The sequence below is a fragment of the Pezoporus wallicus genome, unplaced genomic scaffold (genome assembly GCF_028554395.1).
Source record: "Pezoporus wallicus isolate ANWC-B61680 ecotype Strahan unplaced genomic scaffold, APGP_CSIRO_Pwel_v1 scaffold_13239, whole genome shotgun sequence".
In the NCBI taxonomy this organism is placed as follows: Eukaryota; Metazoa; Chordata; class Aves; order Psittaciformes; family Psittacidae; genus Pezoporus; species Pezoporus wallicus.
Genome location: NW_026642052.1, coordinates 4846186 through 4866144, shown reverse-complemented (window position 1 = coordinate 4866144; position 19959 = coordinate 4846186). Strand labels below are relative to the sequence as shown.

At 39.1% G+C, this 19959-nt stretch overlaps 1 protein-coding gene across 4 annotated transcripts in view; it reads left to right on the top strand.

Moving 5' to 3' along the window:
• The window catches only part of SLC2A9 (solute carrier family 2 member 9), a 121225-nt gene that overhangs the window by 29335 nt on the left and 71931 nt on the right, over nucleotides 1–19959 (top strand). For all 4 annotated transcript variants that reach the window (XM_057426792.1, XM_057426791.1, XM_057426790.1 and 1 more), the window contains 3 exons: nucleotides 5491–5651; nucleotides 11255–11379; nucleotides 12706–12851. In XM_057426792.1, the coding sequence (XP_057282775.1) occupies nucleotides 5491–5651; nucleotides 11255–11379; nucleotides 12706–12851 (432 nt within the window). The remainder of the gene's footprint in view (nucleotides 1–5490; nucleotides 5652–11254; nucleotides 11380–12705; nucleotides 12852–19959) is intronic.

Genomic DNA, 19959 nt, shown 5'->3' with positions numbered 1-19959 from the left:
CCTTCTTTTATGGAAATCTCTTCTTAAAATGTGGTTACATTTCCACCTGAACAGGTTGGTCATATTAAAAATGCATGCAATATTTATGCAAATAATGAAAGAAGACTTTTAGTTTGCTTCATATGGGTATTTTATTTGGTAAACATATGACCTTAAGGACTAGGAAGAATCTCACCCTGTAGGAAGTTTTAATTGTCCCCTTCATGACTTCTTGGAATTTTCTTGAAGTTCTTGGTACTTTTTGTACTGGTAACATGGGGTTGAACAGATGGAATATTTATTCTAGTGTGACATGTCTAGGCATCACTTTACCTTGCAGTCATCAGAGGATAAACACAGAATCATAGAATGGTTTGGTTTGGAAGGGCCCTTAAAGATCATCTAGTTCCAACCCAGTGCCATGGGCAGGGACACTTTCCACTAGACCAGGTTGCTCAAAGCCCCTTCAGCCTGGCCTTGAACACTGTCAGACATGCATGAGCATCCTTCTGTAGACTGTTGGGTATCTTCTGCCCCTGGTTACTTCAGTACAATTCCTTTTGATGTCTAAAGTCTTCCAACCTTACTGTAGGACTGTATGGTGCTTTAAGATGTATTGAAAAAATGCTTGACAATGACTGTTGACAAAAGCATGGGATGTTTCCAGGATCCTGCAGCTGAACACGTTAGCACGATGAATAAGCTGGAGTGGGGGTTTCATTTAAGACTGAAGCATTGAAAAAATGTTAGTAAATTCTTGTGTACAGTATCTTTTGGTGCTGCAAGTTGTGCCACCTCATCAGACTGCAGGGAAACGCTGCAGCTCTCACCAGTGAGAGGTCTTCTCGTAAGGTGGACTCAGTCCAACTTCCTTTTTATTTTAAGGGGGGAATAAACTGCCCATACTCTGCTCAGAGCACACATTGCTTCCCACTTAGTCCCCTACTTTTCTGTGAGAAAGAGCAGTAGCCCACTGCAGGTGTGCTTCCCCCTGTGCACAGCACTTGCCCACACCAGAAACCCAGAATTAGAAGCCTCCATGGGCTTGTTCAAAGAGTTACCAGAGTTTATTTAAAAACATATGGAAGCATTTGGCAGTAGGAAGACAAGTGCTTTAATTGAATACAAGCTGAAGCTGTCTTTTTCTGAGCTGAATTTCTAAAACTCATTTCATGGACTGATTGTGGGCAAGGTCTGAAGAACAAAGATGTGCTCTGTGCTCTGTACAGGAAGTGAAATCTCTGCTACTTACTGCCACGCAGTGCTTGCCCCCTTCCTGTGGGCAGCTGCAGCTCTGAATTCCTTTGAGAGCTGATAAAGGGAAAGGGAGGCTATTGCAAATATGTGTGGCCTGCTGTGTCAGCCAGTACCATAGTTGTTATTGTATGTGAGTGACCTTTGTAATTAAGGGTAAGACAAATAAAATATTTCCATTATTTAAAGTATATCCCTTGTATATGTATATCCTTTATGTTCCCCTCATATTTCCCACCATACCACTACTACTTAAATGAACTGAGGCAGGAGAATATGAAATACTGATATCAGTTGGCTACCTTTCCTTGTAGGCTTTGGATAGGAACTAAAATTTTTCTATACAGTTTTATGCCATTAGCATTGTTCAGACAATTGGTTAAAATCCCAAAGGAGCCTTTGTGCAGAATTCCATGGATTCAAATTTAGTGGATTTGTTGGATCTGATCTGTTTTGTTTCACGTGTAACTCCTCAAAACCTGTATGTGCTATTAACTTCCCATTTACTGGCAGTGGGAATTCAGATGCAAGTGATGTACATACCAGCACATTTATCTCTTACTAATGAGTGTTGTAGTTTGTTCTCTCTTTAATATTTGCTGTTATTTGATGTCTCCTCTGAATAACAAAGCTATGCTGAGAAAATTAGTCATAACACAAGAAGAGAATAATTTGCATACTGTTTGTAGCCATTATCGTTAGCTAGAAATGTTAATTGTGTTCTAAAAATGTTTTATTTTAGTATTCATTACTGTCAGAAATTAATTTCAAATAAACAAGAAGATACCCGAATCTAAATATAATCTATGTATTGGTGTGGAAGAGATAAAATGTATTACTTGATATAATGGCAGATTAATTTGGAAGTTTATTGTGAGCTTATTCTAAATGGACCATGCACCAAATTGACTTTTTGCTCTGAATTGTGGGTTTTTCTGTCTGTTCATATGGAAACATATAAGGTAGGATTGGAGAAATATCACTGTCCTCCTTTTAATTCAGGGCATAAGACACCCACTAGAAACTTGATAGAAGGAATACAAGAAGTGCCATGTTCTACCTCCACCTTTTTTAGGTACTTTGCATGTGGAAAGGTGATGTTTCCAACTGAATAAAGTCCTCATGTTGAATAGTCTGTGTGTCCAAGGCTGGAATACCTGAAGTCTGAAATTCCTCATTTGAACAGGGAAAATGTGGTGTTAGGCTGATATTGCTGAGTCCTACCCCAGGATAATTTAGTACCTGTGACATGCTGGAGGACGACCTGAGAAGAAACTGGGGAAAAGTGCCACACTTTGTGGTACTACAGAGCTTGTTGAGTAGTAGTAACACAGACGGGTGAGAGTGTTACACAAGTGTGGTGTGCCCTTCTGCAGTAGTGACCACCTGCCACTGCATCCTCCCCAGAGCATCAGACACCACAGTGACCTCAGAGCTTTGCTCGATTTCAAAATGGGAGGAGCATAAACATGAAGAGGCTTGACTAAAGACGAAGTAAATAGGAGATGACTCTGCAGGTGATACATGTTATACTGGAGCTATGGCATCCTTACCTGTTACAAAGATGAATAAACGTTGGTGTAATTAAACATCAGGGAAGGGAAGCTGTTAAAAGGCATTCTTCAAAAAGCTGCAGTTGTGTGCATGTCAGGAAGGCAGAAAAAAGAATATAAACTTCGGGACATTGAAGGCTAAAAACGTGAGCTGGCCCTGGATTTTGGGTACTTTGAGCAGGCACAAAAAATGTCCAGACAAAAGGCTCTGTGATATAAGGCTGATAGAAGGAAGCTAAAAAAGGCTGTTCAGAAAATACAAGGATAGGACAAGAAACCTGAATTAATGTTTTGAACTGGAAAAGTCTGGGCAGGTCCCACACTGGAACCTTCTTTATAGGGGATGTATTGCAGATAAATTAGTAATACTAATTACTGGAATAAAATTAGTGCTAATTTTGTGTCAGGTTGCCAAAATAGCTGAACATCTGTTCAAGACTGAAACAATAACTCAAAATATAGGCTTCATATGATAGTTCAGCTTATTTTTAGATAGCCTCAGTAACAGAAAGACTGAGAGGGTTACTGTGTCTTTAAGAAAAGGGTAGTTTTTAGGGGTAAAATTTGGGACATATATGCTAAGAATTAGTAATTTGTACCTGACAAACTAGCAGAAACTGTAGTAGAAAAATGAGAATCTGGGGAAGAGCTGGAATGGTCTTTGCAGAGGAAAACTGTGACTCAGGCATCTGTCAAGAGTTCTTCAGAGATTCAAGAGGCACTTGGACTTTCTAAAGATATGGTGGAAGGGCCCATGTGGAGGGCTGTTAAGGAAATTAAGCTGCCATGGGTGAAAAGTGTAGGTCTTGATAGCTGAAGAGCTACAAGATAGGTCTCAGGTTTTAAGTTCTGAAGAAAGCCAGCTTGTTTGGCAGATAGATTCATATCAGTCTGATTTCATGTTTGATAAATCTTTAATTACTGAAAATAAATTGCTTACTTTGTTTAACAACCTGGTCTTTGTTCAAAAAGCAGCTATGTAAATCTGAAGAGAGGATATAATATACTTAGAAAAATGATTTGGAATTCTTAATTTTAATGGTGCCATGCAACTAGCTCTTTTTGACATACTGTAGGCTATCAAACCAACTGCTGTCAGCTCTTGCTTTCTTCCTCTCTCAGTTATTTGTCTTGGCTGTAAACTCTTTGGTAGAAAAAGCTCATCTTTCATTGCTTGGCTTAGTAAGTCCTTGATTTTGTGTGGCTGCCAGATGTGGGAGTGTCATAAATACAATGCAGAAGTGGAAACAGCCTCCCTTCTTCCACAATCCATTAAAACTAATTGTTTTCAATTCACTCCATCTTTTTTTCCTAGCGTTATGCTGAAGAATTTGTAGAATCACTCACTTCTGCAATAGTGGCCCTTTGGAAAAAATAAACTAGTGAGAAGCACTTAGTTTTGAGCAAATCTGAGACCTTAAGGTCCTTTCCAACCCTAACTATTCCATGATTCTATGATTCTATCTGCATTCTGGGATTGAAATCCAAAGTAGAGGTGATAAATGTTCTTTTATGGTGAGCACAGTGCAGAGTTTTGCCGAAAGGATTCCTAATTCAACAACTTTAAAAGCGTCTTTAAAAATTTTCAAGGGACCTCCTAAGTTACATGTGAACTTCCCCCTGCTCCCTAAACCTATATGGGAGTTGGTGCTGCCTCCTGTAAAACAAGCCAAACTCTTCTCTTGACATCAGTCATGTTGCCACCTGGACATCATGTTGCAGGAGTTGATTGTAACTCATTTCCTTTTCATTTCTGCCAATTCACCAACTTCAAGACATTTTTGCCTCTACCTGCTACTGGAGCCTGCCTTGCCTGCCATCCTTGCCCTCTTTAATCCCAAGTTACTGGCATTACATATCCATGATAAAGCAGTAAAACTCCTTGCTTTTAGCATGACTATTCGTGATCTTTGACTAACAATAGGTAGCTTTTAAGAATTTTTGCATGTTCTTCCTCTTTTAAAGTCATGGTAAATGCTAGGCAGTACAGTTTTCCTTGGCTTGTCCAAAAGTCTGTTGCACTAGGATGTGATATGTCACCTGGCTGAGGTTAAGAGTGTGTAGGTGAGCAGTGAGGGGAGCTCAGCTGATATGCAGTATCTTGCCCCGCATGAGTGGCGTGACTTTGTGGAGTCACCCTTTGAAGAGATTCAGAAACCTCCAGCCATGGTCCTGGGCATGCAGGTCTAGGGGCTCTGCTTCAGCAGAAAGGTTAGAGAAGATGACCTCTAGAGGTCTTTCCATCCTCAATCATTCTGTAGTTCTGTGTCTGAGTCCTCAGGCCCAGCTCTGGCTGAAATGCTTATATATATGTACACAGGAAAGCTAAAACAGTCATTAGTGTTGAACCAATAACCTAAATGCATCATCCTTGCATCATACGAGTTTCTCTTTTATAAGCTTCTTCTACGTTCATATCTACCTGTGTTTTTACCCCCCACTTCTTTATGACCTCCATGTACTTAAACTTATGTTATGCTTTTACTGGTTCAGTCAGTCTGTATTGTAATTGTATCTAAAAGTGAGGCCCCATTGTTCGGAGGAGATAAATAGAAGAGTGAGGGTGATTCCTACAATCAAGCTACTGAATGTTTTTCTGTGTTTTTTTTTGTTTTTTAACTGTTTAATTTTTTTATTCTGTTTCTCTCAGTTATGTTCTTAAAATGCAATTTTTTTACATGTATCCTTATGTACTTTTTTTCAGTTTATCAAGAAGTTTTACAATGAAACTTGGGAAAGAAGATATGGCTTCTCGGTGGATGAAAGCACACTCACTCTCCTCTGGTCCATAACTGTTTCTATTTTTGCCATTGGTGGCCTTGTGGGTGCCATTATTGTTACCCCAATTGTGAAGTTCTTCGGACGGTAAGTGCATTGTGTTTTCTAAACCAGTTTCTCTTTTAGTCTCTCTGGAAGGCTTTACTTTTCTTTATAAAAACCCTCTTGTCATGATTTAAACCCAGCCAGACAGCTTGTTCACTCACTTTGCCCCCTTCTTGACCTCCCCCTACTTCCGGAGGGCTGGAGTGGAGACTGGAAAAGAATGCAACTCTCCCGGGTTGAGATAAGAACAGTTTAGTAACTAAGGTATAACACAAATCACTACTGCTACCACCAATAATAATAATGATAAAGGAAATAACAAGGGAAGAGAATACAACACCTCGCCACCAGCTGACCAATAACTCGCCCCCCCAGCCCGACCAAGCATTGACCGATACCTCCTCCACCCCCATAGTCTACCAGTCCTTCCAGGTAACTCTCAGTTACATCCTGGGCACGACATGCTGTGGTATGGAATACCTCTTTGGTCAGTTTGGGTCAGGTGTCCTGTCTCTGCTTCCTCCCACAGTCCCGGCAGGATGCAAATATAAACATCTTCAAATTATGAAAGCTCTTTGCTAAAGAGTTCCAAATTTCCAAGAATAAAATTAGTACCTTTCTCTGTGGCCTTGCTGTGCATCATTTGAGAAGCCGTTTGCTCTGAACAGGCAGTGGGTTGAGATGTAAAGGAGGTTGCATTGTCAACAGCGCAAAAGGAGAATACCATAAAATAGGAAAAATTTCACACAGGATCAGCAGATTCTAGTTTCACAAGTCTGCTGAGAATCTTATTGTACACAAATAAAGCTATCAACACATTTCATTGCTTCTTAGCAACATCTGAAGAACTAAACTAGGATAAAGTTTGTGTTTGGTCTCCCCAGAGCCTGGGGATGCCTTCCCTGTTCTATGCAATGCACTATTTGACCAAGTCTTGACCATAGGGAACATGAGCATTTTAGCAATTTTTCTTCCAGTGTGTGTTTGCGTTTTTGCTGCAGGTACTGACAAGATATTTCTGACATTTCTTTTTTGTTGTTTTTGTTTCATACAGTCTTCCAAAGAGAATTTAAAAGTTGTGTTTTGGGTGGTTTTAGTTTGTTGGGGGTTTGTTTGTTTGTTTGTTTTCAAAAGCTATTATAACATCCAGTTTAACTGCTCATCTGGCTCTTCCTTAATTGTAAATTCTGTATAATTTGATAATTTTTGCTCAGTTGAATCATAGAATCATAGACTAGTTAGGGTTGGAAAGGACCCTAAGATCATCTAGCTCCAAACACCCTGCCATGGGCAGGGACACCTCCCACTAAACCGTGTCAGCCAATCACTGGAGAAAGGTCATCATGGAGGCTTAAATATAAGTATCGACCTCCACTATTCTTATTTTTCTGTTCTACATTTTGACTATTTCCATCACTTTCAATTGTACTTTACTAGGCTTGTTTGGCATTGTCCCAACTATTCCATATCCCATTTTTCACCTCAGAGAGTATATTTTCAGGTTCTTCCATTTCATGCTTACAGTAAGTCAGTATTCTCTGCTCTGTAAATCTATTACCCACTCTTCATTTATACCCCTTCACCTCATAATTTGATTTTCTAGTCTTAAATATTTTTCATAGTGACATTATTATCTTTAGCGTTGCAATTTCTTCTCCGAAATCATCAATTTGCCGTTTACACACTTCTTAACTATATGAAACTATGCCTGACTCAGACTGATTAATTCCCGGAATTGTCACTGAGTCTTTATTAAAAAATGAAGTAAAAAATTGTTTCATAGAAGGCTTGAATTTTTGGTGAAAAGTAGAATAGCTTTGTGAGCCAGTTTGTTAAAGTAAGTGTTGGCTGATCTCAGTCATATATATATACCACTTTGATTGGAGCAGGTCATATTTCTAGGGCAGAGCTTTAAATCTTACAGACTCTGCCTTTGTTTATTATGTTTATCTCTGTTAAACCATGAAAACACCTCTCTTACGGATGTGCTGTACGAGTACTTGATCAAACACGGGAACAGCAATCCCAGACACAGCTACAGGTTGGGCAGAGAAGAGATTCAGAGCAGCCCTGTGCAGAAGGACTTGAGGGTGCTGGTTAATGAGAAACTGAACATGAGCCGGCTTCAGTGTGCTCTTGCAGCCCAGAAAGCCAACCGTATCCTGGGCTGCATCAAAAGGAGCATGACCAGCAGGTCGAAGGAGGTGATCCTGCCCCTCTACTCTGCTCTTGTGAGACCTCACCTGCAGAATTGTGTGCAGTTCTGGTGTCCTCAGCATAAAAAAGACATGGAACTGTTGGAACAAGTCCAGAGGAGGGCCACAAGGATGATCAGGGGCTGGAGCACCTCCTGTATGAAGATAGGCTGAGAAAGCTGGGGCTGTTCAGCCTGGAGAAGAGAAGGCTGCGTGGAGACCTCATAGCAGCCTTCCAGTATCTGAAGGGGGCCTGTAAGGATGCTGGAGAGGGACTCTTCATTAGGGACTGTAGCGACAGAACAAGGGGTAACGGGTTCAAACTTAAACAGGGGAAGTTTAGATTGGATATAAGGAGGAAATTCTTTGCTGTTAGGGTGGTGAGGCACTGGAATGGGTTGCCCAGGGAGGTTGTGAATGCTCCATCCCTGGCGGTATTCAAGGCCAGGTTGGACAGAGCCTTGGGTTAGTGTGAGGTGTCCCTGCCCATGGCAGGGGGGTTGGAACTAGATGATCTTAAGGTCCCTTCCAACCCTAACCATTCTATGAATCTATGATTCTATGATTTCTGATAAAACTTTAATTCTGTCATTTTCCTATTTGTGAGTTTTAGACAAAAAGTTTATTAATTCAGATACATAATTAAAGTTCTTGTAGCCGTGGAAGGCACATAGTCACTAGGATTCTGTTCTGGCTTCCGGAACTATCTAATATGGTGAGAGCAAATGACAATCTTGAAAATCTTTAAAACTTAGCTCTATTTGTGTCTAGCTGACGGATGAGCTGCGTGTTTCAGCTGGGATGCTTATAGAAACTGATTTCTACTGGGCACGTGGCTCTTAGGACTAGTTCAGGTTCAACTTGGGGGATTTGCCTTAGTTTACTGCCAGTGAGCATAAATACTTAATTACTGATCTGGTACTGGGAAACAAGACACTGTTCCTTCCACTTTCGCAGGCTGAACATCACTCCAGCCTCCTCTCCTCCCTCTTGGTACCACGGCAGGTCATACTCAGTCTCTTCCGTGAGAGAATGGCCAGTGACAGGGGTGGGGGTCAGTGCGTAGCAACTTCTCTTTGCCAGTCCTTGCTTTTCATTTTCCTCCTATGCTCCAACATGGGTCCTCCATGGGCCACAGTCCCTCTGGGGATATACATGCTCCATCCTGGAGCACCTTCTCCCCCACTGACCTTGTTACTCGTTCCATCTCCTCACAGAAGCCATCCCTGCATCCCTTCACTTCCAAAACCTTGCCACAGATACCCAGTACAATGTTTTAATTACCAAAAATTTTCATGCATTGTATAATAACACCCTAAACAGTGTGTTACTTTGTTCTTGTCATTTTTATTCAGTCTGGCAAGTACAAAATACTTTGGTTAAATCTTGGTTAGTTAGGCTGTGCTTTTCCCTTCTTTGTTGTATAGCATAAGGGGTCACTAGCCATTTTTTCTAAAAAGATATGTATTTTGTGGTTTTTATTTAAATTAGAGGAAAGTATATCTTCAGATGAATGTATAGCAATTTTTTGTGCTATATGAATGAATATTTTGTTTCTGTTTTTGGCATTATTTGTATCACTTCAACCCTCTCAAATTATCCATTTGAAAAATCTGTTTAAAATGGTAAAATCATCATTCTTGACGTCTGTGTTTTATAGATATATACCTTAAACGAGATGTATCTTATTTTTTGATTCTCAAACTGTGTTACTCATTCAGTGTTCAAAAATCACTAGAAAACAGGAAAATTAATTAGAAATAAAAGTATTAAAAATATCTCCTATAAAAAAATGTATTAATCTGCTGTATGAAGTTGGGTGACTTGTTCAGTGGTGGGATATTTCCAGTTGGTACCTATGTGTTGAACTGGACAAGAATGAGGACTGATGGGTTGGTTTGTTGTCTGTATTGGTAAAGAAAAGGGTAGACAGCCTTTCTGGTCACTCCTTTTGCATGGAAATTACAACATATAGAGATTGAAAATCCATTGAGAATGCTTAAGAATTTTATACCACTTCAGTTTTTTAATCAAATTGGTTTGCTGTGCCTGTGTAGTTTACTATCAAAGTTAATGGATTCTTCATAATTTACATCATCAATGATGTTTATCTCGAGGTAAATTGTTTTTTAAATCAGTTATTTCTTTCATACGTTGTTGTGAGTGAGACTGGAAGCTTCAGTACCTAGTTGTACCTCTAGAGCCAAAATAAGACCGTGCTTAATTATGTGACTGCAAAACCTAATGAAAATGGAGCTCCACTGCTTTACCGTGTATAGACAAGTGAGGTGACTCACAGATGGAAAACATAGGGTATAATCATTCTCTTGCCACATAATTGGGAAAATCATGGTGTTTTGTCCCGTGTTAGATCAATGCAAAGCAGCAATCTCATCATAATGTCCTGTACAGAAGCCACCATATCTCCAGCAGATATCCCTGGATCTGCCTGCGAATCATAAGAATCTTTACAGTTGCTCACAAGGCTGAACCTGGTGATAATGGCTTCTCCAGACACTCACCTACAGGCTGAACTTTAGCAAAAAAGCCACTTCAATCCATATTCCTGGAGATGTGTACACAGCAGCAGTGATTCTCTGAGTTCTTCGTGGGTTTTTTGCTTAAAATTTTCAATAGAGAATCATTGAAGCAGAGCTGTTTATTTTACATCTTTAACCACTGCTCCTCCACGTGTTCATGAAGTGAGAACTTGGATGCTGATGTTTGAATCTGACTGTCAAAGGCCCATGATATCCTACGTATCATTTGTTTCATGAATTATTTCCTCTGCAGAAGTTGAGACTTATGAGTCACTTTTGAATTAATGAGTCCCTCAAACTTGAGCAGAAAGTTCTGAGAGATGAAAACTATAGTGCAAACGAGAAATTGAGATGGTTTTGAAAAATTTTCAAAGACATTTTTGTGCTAGTTTTTTTTACAAAATAATAATTTTCAATAAAGAATATTTTATTTAAAAGAAATATCTTTTCAGGTTTTGAAATACCTTAAATATACCTTAAAAATTGGGGAAAAATTATATATCTATATTTTGATTAATTACAACAATTTTTGGAAAAGGGTTGATTTCTGCGACTCATGTGAGCCTGAGTGTTTTTTTCTACCTGTACAAGTAGTAAGTAATTTTCCTCAATGTCTATTTTCAATATCATGGATTTAAGGATGGATTAAATAACATACATATGTCAGTGTTGGAAAGTTCTCAAAATGGCAAAAAATTTATGTAGCATAAAAACTTCTGTGATTGTATTGTCTTATTGCCACTTACAATATATTCTCTGGTTCCTACATACATACATTTATCCAGAGTACACTTGTTTGTCATCATATATGGAGACTCAAGCATGACACATGAGTTCTTAAGATGTATAGGATAGGTAATTGCTGAGCCTTTGGTGTACATATCTACATAAAAATATCTATTTCTTTTAGGAAATGTACGTTGCTGTTCAATAATGTGTTTGCAGTGACAGCTGCATTGTTGATGTCCCTCTCCTTGCTGGCGGGGTCATTTGAAATGCTCATACTGGGACGTGTTATAATGGGTGTTGATGCAGGTAAGCTTTTATCACTCTAAACATGTCTGAAATGTTTGCACCATGCATAGTCTTTCTCCTCTCCCCCAGTTAGATGTTTCTTTACATGAAAGAGGCATTCCATGGACTAGCCACACTGATTTCAGTGAGACAAAACAGCAGACAAGGGTTGGGGGATCTGGTGTTTGAACAATGGATTCTAACTGCTTCTGTCCACCCTTTTCCTCCTCCAGCTGTGGTAGAGCATATTTGTCTTCATGCCATGAAAGTCCTTTGGCTAGGAGTGTGTACTCAATTTTTTAATGCTGCTTGTTGCTTTGTGTTTAGAAGTCATTGGATCCCATGCTAATATCAGGAGGATTAAGTGGAAGGTTTGTTACATCATTTGCACCTAGCAATGTGGTCTTCCTGTGCATGCACTGCTGCATTAGAATAGTCTTGCAGCTAGCAGTGAGGGTCTCAGCAACTTCACAGATTGCTAGATGGTGAGAAATATTTACCTAATGTGGCCACAACCTTGATGAATTGAAATTGTTTTATGCTCTCAGTGTAATCACGTGATTCTAAACAATACAACGTACTTTGGGTTCTGCATCACCAAGCCCCGTTTCCGGCAAGCTTTGGCTGTGTTGTTAGTAAACTAGAACTATGGTAGTTTGAAAGTGGATGTATATGTCACTTGTAATGTGAAGTTCATGGATAATTTTGGTGCTGAATGATAATTTTTTTCTCATATTACCACCAAAGGACCACACTGGAGCTATGTAAATATTATCGGTGTAGTAACAAGGGTCATGCACTTGTCTCCAGACTTTGAGCACCATTCTCATGCTTATTTTATACCTGCTATTAAGAATTCATTACAGTTGCAAGCTTGTATTGAGAGGAACATCTGCTAATACCATTTTCAGCTAAAACACTTCATCTGACAGTGTCTGCTCTCTCTGCCTGATGCATTGTTTTTATTTTCCTTACCTAAACCAGTGTTAGAGTGCTTTTGCTTGCTTTGGGATGAGCAAATTTAAAATGTAAAATCCATTCTCCAGGTTGTTCTCATCTCCAAGTAAACTTTGGTGCTTCTCATCAAATAGCAGCCTACGCACAACATTGCAGATCTGTAATAGATAATCAATTCCATGGTTATTAAATAGTGCAAGAGCAATTAGACATGCAGAGAAGAAAATTCATAGTCTGTGGATAGATATAATTCTGTTCTTTGAGTATTTTTATGCCATTTTTGTGAGCAGATTAACGCTTGAACTCCTTTCAGCAGCTGTTTTTTTCATAGCTGGCATAATGAAAAGGTGATTTGACTTAATAATACATGTGGTTTTTTTTCCTTCATAGGCATTTCTCTGAGTGCCCTTCCCATGTATTTGAGCGAAATATCTCCTAAGGAAATCCGTGGCTCATTGGGTCAGGTCACAGCAATTTTCATCTGTATTGGTGTTTTCACTGGTCAAGTTTTGGGGCTGCCAGAAATATTTGGGCAAGTACGTATTTAACAGATGTTTTCTATGAAAGGACACAAGTATGCTTAAAGTGTTATATTGTCATATTTTGGATGAGTTCCTCACAAAAGTGGAAAACAGAAATACTGGGGTTTTGTTCTGAAGCACTTTCAAAAGTGGTATCTTCTGTATCATTTAAAAGCCTGTATGCATGACTGAGTTTGGTAGATGGGGCAATTAGTTTTAACAGCCTGAGCAGCTTGCGTGTGCATATGCAGGTTCACTCCACTAATCCCACTTTCTTGATGTACATTTATTTTTGCTGCTTTCCAGTTTCTTTGAGTGTCATGGAAGTGCCTAAGTGTTTTTGCAGTTTCCATTTGTAAGTTTTCAATGTGAGATAGAACTGAAAAAGGCTTGGTTAGAGTTTATATAAGGACCTGAATAGGAAGACACTTGCTCAATGATCATGGTGCTCCTTGTTATGCGCTTCTACTTTTAGACTAGAAGGTGGAAGAACAGAGTTATATATACCTTTACAGAAAGAGAGATTAACTTGGTGGCCACTGGATGTCATCATTACCCTAAATAAATGAAGTCGAGGCTTATTCAGGATGGCGCTTGGAAATTCTTTTCATCCAAAGATGAATCATCAAGGCGGTGTGGAGGAAATGTCTGCACCAATCCTCTCACAATGAAACCCAAACTAAGAATCCCTTCCGACAGCCACCAAAAGTAGTAAACAGTTGAAGAGTGAGGAAAGCTTGTCCTCCCGTGTCCATTCAAACTCAGCTCCTTTGTAAATACATGATACCATCCTCCCTGACACTTATTTTTGTCTGACCAGCTTGTATTCTGTCCCTTTACCCTTGGACTCACTTACCATGTTCAGGTCTCCTAAAGGTAAATTATCTGATTCCATTTGCTTTTTATTGAAGGACTCCCCCCCTCAAACCAAAAGATTTTAGGAAAAAGCTTAAAGTTGCTTTCAGTGACCTTCATTTTGTGGCTTCTATGGATGCCCCCTTCTCTTACTTGGAAACCTAGTGCGTTACAAACAAGGCTGTTAAATGTCAAGAGGCTAGTTTGATGCCTTAGAATATATCAGTCCTTATATAGCAGGTTTTGGGGGGTTTTGTTGGTTTTTTTTTAAACATATATGCACTTTCAAAGGTAAGGTGTCATGCAAATTCTTATTTTCCTGTAGGTCTTTGGGGTATTTTGAATGGGAAATACTTATTCCTTGGCTTCAGCTCATTCTTGCTCATTTTATTTCTCTTCTCCCCTTCCCTCCCTCCTAACCATCGTCGCTACCAAACTATGGAGGTTGCTATTCTGCTTCTACAACCTGCTTTAGTATGCAGTTAAATAATATTACATCATTAAAGATAGCCATTAATTTACAGAAGAAGAAATACACTTCATCTGTAGAATTAGTTCTTTTCAGGGTGGGTTACATCATCATGTCAAAGGAGAAAAGTTTTCTCTGGTATGAATTAGCATATTTCCAGCAAATTTATTGGAGTCAGCTTGAATTTTCCAGCTGGGTATGCGGGTGTATTTTTCATTTAGCATATTAATAAAATTTAGCACTGAGGGCTGTTTGAAATGTTAATACCTTATGCAGTCTTGTCCCTCTTTGAAGGCTGTATTGAAATTTGTGTTGGTTTCGGTAAGCCAGGATTCTCTTCCCTAGCTTTATGTGGTTCTCATTGAAGTCAGTGGAAGGTTTGCACCAGGGACAGCAGCCACTGCCAGGGGACATTCCAGCAGAGGGTAGTGTGGTAATTTCACTGCTGTTGAAGCTTGGAGGTGGCAAACGTGGTGTCCTTCTGCTGAGTTCTTTGGTTCTTCCAAAACTTTCCCCTCTCCCCTCCCCAGCAAATACGCTGCTTAAATCTCTGTCACTTTGTTCAATCAAGTTCAAAAATAGACATTTGCAGGCTATTTTCTACTTGTAGGTTTCTCTCTGATCTCACAGTTTCTGTTCACTAATGTTCTAAAAGCTTCTTATAATTCCCATATTATTTTTTCTTCCTTCTGTTGGAGAAATCTTTGTTGCATTTGAAGTGAGGCAGGTATTGCAGATCCACAGCCACAGTATTTTGGAGACAGCTATGCATGTGTTACTGATACTGATTTAAGCTGTAACTGGAAAGCAAACTCTTGCTTTCCTCAGAAGCCTGAAGTCATTTGCATTATACTTAAGCCATTCTTTAATAAGCCAACATGTGGTATAATTCTACCTTTGTAAAAATCATAAATCATTTAAGGCAAATAGGGAAGTTGTGATCAGTAGGAGCTTGTTGCCAGTGTCCACCATTCTGCTCAATTGCTTGCACTAGGATGTGGAAGACACCTTTTTAAGTATGTCTAACAATGTTCAGCCTTTTAACAATCATGGCATAAAACCTCACACAGTATTTTTTTTGTTGCTCTGTGGTTGATTGTTTGGTTGTCTCTGTGAGAATTTGTTGTAAAGAATATTAGTTACAGATACTTGCCTTCTCACATGGTTTCATAACAATTTTTTCCTGACCTTTGTCGTGTGTCTATTACTTGTAACTTGAGCAAATATCTAGGAGGTTATTAACCATACTATCTAAGCAGTGATGGTTTTAAAGAAAGGAGAGGCAAAGGCAAAGTTGGGTGTCTTGCTGAAAGAGGCTCTCTGGAACAGGAATAATCATAGGGAGAGCTGCAGGAATGGCTGAGGTCCTGTTTTGTAAGAGGAGGTGACAGCAACATTGCTTGTGTGGCCAAGTAAATAGAGGGAAGGGAGAGGGACTGACTGCACCATCTAAATACAAGAAATAAGAATTACGCAAGGAGCAGAGAGGCTTAATCTCAAGGACACTATTGCTACCAGGATAACTTTATCAATGTTCTGTGAGTAGTTGCATGCTGAAATTCAGCAACGTGATGTTTGGAACAGACTCCCAGCTGAAGCAGCTTGAGCAGAAAATTCAACTTTTAAATTGAAACTTGATGCATTTATCTGGATTATATGAGGTTGTTGCATTCAGGGGTTCTGCAGAAGTGTCTCCACAGAAAAGGAAGGTGTTTACATTGGCTGTGGGGCATAGGCTTACAAGCATTTATTAACAAGCTAATTAATAACTTCCTCTGGTATGGAATGCAGCAGTGTTCCTTTAAACGTTCAAGCGTGATAAAAATAGCACTGAGTGTTACTTAAGGCAATTCAGAAAGTCCTTACTGCTTTTTGTGTCAAGTAGTTTAAGCATCCCCAAAATGTTTTTTTAGCAATCTTTTATTCATGAAGTCCAGCCCAGGTGAAGCAGGAGGAGTGTGAGCAACCCTAGGTTCTGTGCTGGGGTGGCAAGGCTCAGCTTTGGCTGTGTTTACAGTCTTAAAGCTGTTTGGCTGTCTCCTGTTCCTTCAGCCTCCCCAAGCTTTCTGTTGGAAGTGCTGAGGGTTGACAGTCTTCTCATTTCATTTTAGTACCATCTTCATGCCTGTTTTGCCAACTTACTCTCATTATTCTTTTGGTCCACTGTTAGTTATTCCTTAATATCTTGGTTTTTTTCCCCCACATACTGCAGGGTATTTCCTTTCTCCTCCCCCCATCACTTGTGATGTTTGTGTTTAAGGTTAGACTTCATCTTCTGTGACAAAACAGACTCTTTAACATCTTGTCCTATATGCCTTTCTCTGTAATAATTCTGGGTTTAAAATTGAAACCATAAGAACAAAGTTATATAGATAACCCAGATGAAATTATGCTTAAAAAAAAAAATTATTAGGAAATATTTCCTGTTTTTTCTAAAAATGTTTTGGCTGTATTTAATGTGTTGTGGTTTTTTTTTCCTGTGTTTATATGGCATATTGACACGAACATGGAGACTACTACAATTTCAGAATTACAGATGAATTATGACATATAAAAGAGCAGATAAAAGAATCTAATAATGACTGTAAAATCGAAATGAAGGCATTCTTTTGGATTCTGAATATATAGTATTTTATTCTATTTGTCTCCAAAGGTACTAATTTTAGAGTATTGAGTCTGAAGAAGGTGTTCCATTATCATGCAATGCTTACTAAGAGTGATTATCTGAAGGCAAAAAGCTGCAGTCATGACAATGGTCCTCTGGTGCTGTGGTTTGATACTGTCACTTTCTTTCCTCTGTCTTAATTTCCTCTCAACCAACAAATCCTAGCAACGCTTTGTTTTCAAGATTCTGATTCTTGTAGGTCATGGCCTATGTGAAACCACATCTACTGTGACTCCACTGAGGTTTGGGAAATTACACAGTGGTAAAGCTGGCTGGTGATCACACTATAGAGCATGACTTTGAGAGCTGGTGACCTGCTTCTCTCCAGCACCCTGACTGCTGAGAGTACTGTGCTCATTGGCATGTACTACCCGCTTGGTTTAGTCTGCTGTAAGACAGAGCCCATAATTATTCTGGAAGCCATGGCAACTGTAGATGACAATTTGCTGCTGGCCCCCAGGTGTGCAGTGGTGTTATCTGCTGTAATGTGGGTACTGAATTATTGCTACTGGCTACGAGATGATTTCATTTGGGGCATTTTTGGTTGTGTAACATGTGCAGCTTTCCATACATCTGGCTGAAAGAAAAAACTGATATTAAGATAAGGAGGAACGGTTTGAAACTCACCACTTCTACACACATTGCCCTTTAGGTGTTTCTATTCTCTCGGTTTCTGTGATTCTGCAATTTAATCACCCATCGCATTTTTCTGGCAGATTGCTCCCTGTGAAGCATTGTCAGCTTCAGTTTTGAAAGTTCAAAGTTACAGTTAGTGTCTTGGGGAATATTGTCTGGCCTCATTCTGGCATATTCCATGTATCCTTAGGTATCTCTTTGTAACTAACTCATCTATTTCCTCCTTTACGTAATGTAACACTCCAAAGATATTTTTTACATGTTGTAGACCACCAGGCTACCTGTTCTAATGCTTCAGCTTATTTAGTGCAGGCGGGGTTTAACCTTTCTTTAAATACAGAGGATTTAGTTTATGGATACATGTGCTGTAGTTACTATGTTCATATTTTATTTTTATACATTGAGTCTCAGTGTTTTCTCCATCTGTATACAGATAAAAAGGGGAGAAAAAAATGTTTCACAACGTGTATATGTGTTCAGGACAGATAATAGTGGAATTGCTGCCTTTTGCCATGTTCTTCTCAGAATTCTGCTTTGATCCCCATTTCACATGCACACAGTGTATAACATTTTATCAAGCTGGAGTTGTTTCCCCTGGAGTTGTCCCCAGTGGCTCTCTGGCTCTGGCTGCTTCTGTGATTCAAACAGCTGTTAGCTATGGGTAGGCCAATGGCAAAATAGATTGTGTTTACTTTGAAACCTTGTTTTATACACTTCAGGTGTTTCTAGGCCATGCGCCCACAAGCTTGTTTAACTATTGCACTGTTTTGTAGCGGATGGGATGTTGTTCTAAAAACTTTGCATTGCTTGCATCCTGAAAATTATTAGGGCAACCCTTTCCGAATAATCCCTAGTGCTGCCGTGTTTCAGGGGCAGAGGGAGGGAAATAAAGAGGTAGAGCAAACAGAAAAACTTTAAAATCCCTGTTGTGTCCATCTCTTGACTGTTGCAGCTACTTTTGGTCATCCTGTATTAAAAAGTGTAATCAAGCAACACAAGGTACAGGAGGGAGCAGCAACAGAGATGGGAAGTGGCTTCTTGAAGCTTGAAGAAAGTGCTGGGTTAAGGCTTAACAGCTTTTAAGGGTAACCCCATGCTGGGTAAAAACTTAAAGCAATGGAAAACAAAGTACACCAGCAACAGCTCAGAATTTGTCTTTAAGTGACACACTGTCTTTGTCTAGATATTCTTCAGTTTTTCTTTAAATATATTTAAAGTTTGTCATATTGCAAAGCTGTTGTGTAAGTGCTTACAGTTACAAACTTTATTAATTTATTGTTGTCTTTCTCATTTATTCAACATGAATTACAGCTGTACCTCCCACTTCTTTTGAGGAATTTGAGCAGCTGTAATGCTTATCTGGCTAGAGTTTACCTATTTTTGAGACAGGAGTTAGCTGTGTACTAACATGCTGATACTGGCCAAACTGTCCTCACTCCACAGCTGATTATTTTAGCAAAGAAATTCTGTTGTGGTACTTATGTAAATTTCTACAGTAAAATCAGCTAAATTTGGGAAAGGACTAATGAACTTCATAGTGACTGTACTCTGTGTCTAGAAGGATAATCTCTGCGATGAGTCCCTTTTGAGTTAGTTCTTCTTTGCACAAGTGGACCTTGCTAAAGAATAGCTGTGACTCTTCTTGTTCTTTTTCAAAATCAAACTAAGAACTCCTGTAGATGCTATCTCAAACTATTTTCTTTACAAGACCTCTTAAAATTACATTTGAAGTGATAAATAGTTATGTATATACAAAAATTTATATGGGAATGTTTCCTTTTGCTTCACCAAGTCCTTTTAAAAGTATTCCTTTGCTTGCACTAAAATAGACAGTGGAATATGTAGTTGTTCAGCCTGTGCAGTTGAAGGCTCTTCTGAAAACTAAGCTTTGATTTTACTTGTCAAAGCTTCATTTTTAGTGTGTTTTTTCCCCCCTTGTTTTTCTTTCTTTTTTTAACTGAACCTTCTTCCTGATACTCAGATTTAAGGATTCCTTAAAAGCTGTCAGTAAATTACAGATGAGAATAGAAAGCAATTCAGAGCTGCTCTGGGGACATGCAGCCTGCAGCTGGACACCAATGTCAAAATGGCCTTTTGGAGTTGCTCTTGAAATGAATCTTGCACATTAGCATGATAACAAAGTATAAATGAACTGGTTTCCTCATATTTTAATGTGAGGTCTTTTGTTCTATACATTTATCTTCTCCTTAAGCTGTGATAGTGATATTTATCTTTCAAGATATGATGTGAGAACTCATTTCAGAATATAGAACTGAGAGTTCTCATGACATTAGACAGGTGAACTGTATGAAGTATCTTGGAAATGAAAGCAGTTTATGCCTCATGGACGCATGCTGTTTACCAAATATAAAAAGGCGTTTGTAGCTTCCATTAGAGCAGGACAAAAGCTACCACTACTTTAGCAGTTTCCAGAATCACTCGAATCCCCAAAGTCCTGTGTTTGAGCACTTATTCAGGTAATCACCAATATCAGAAGT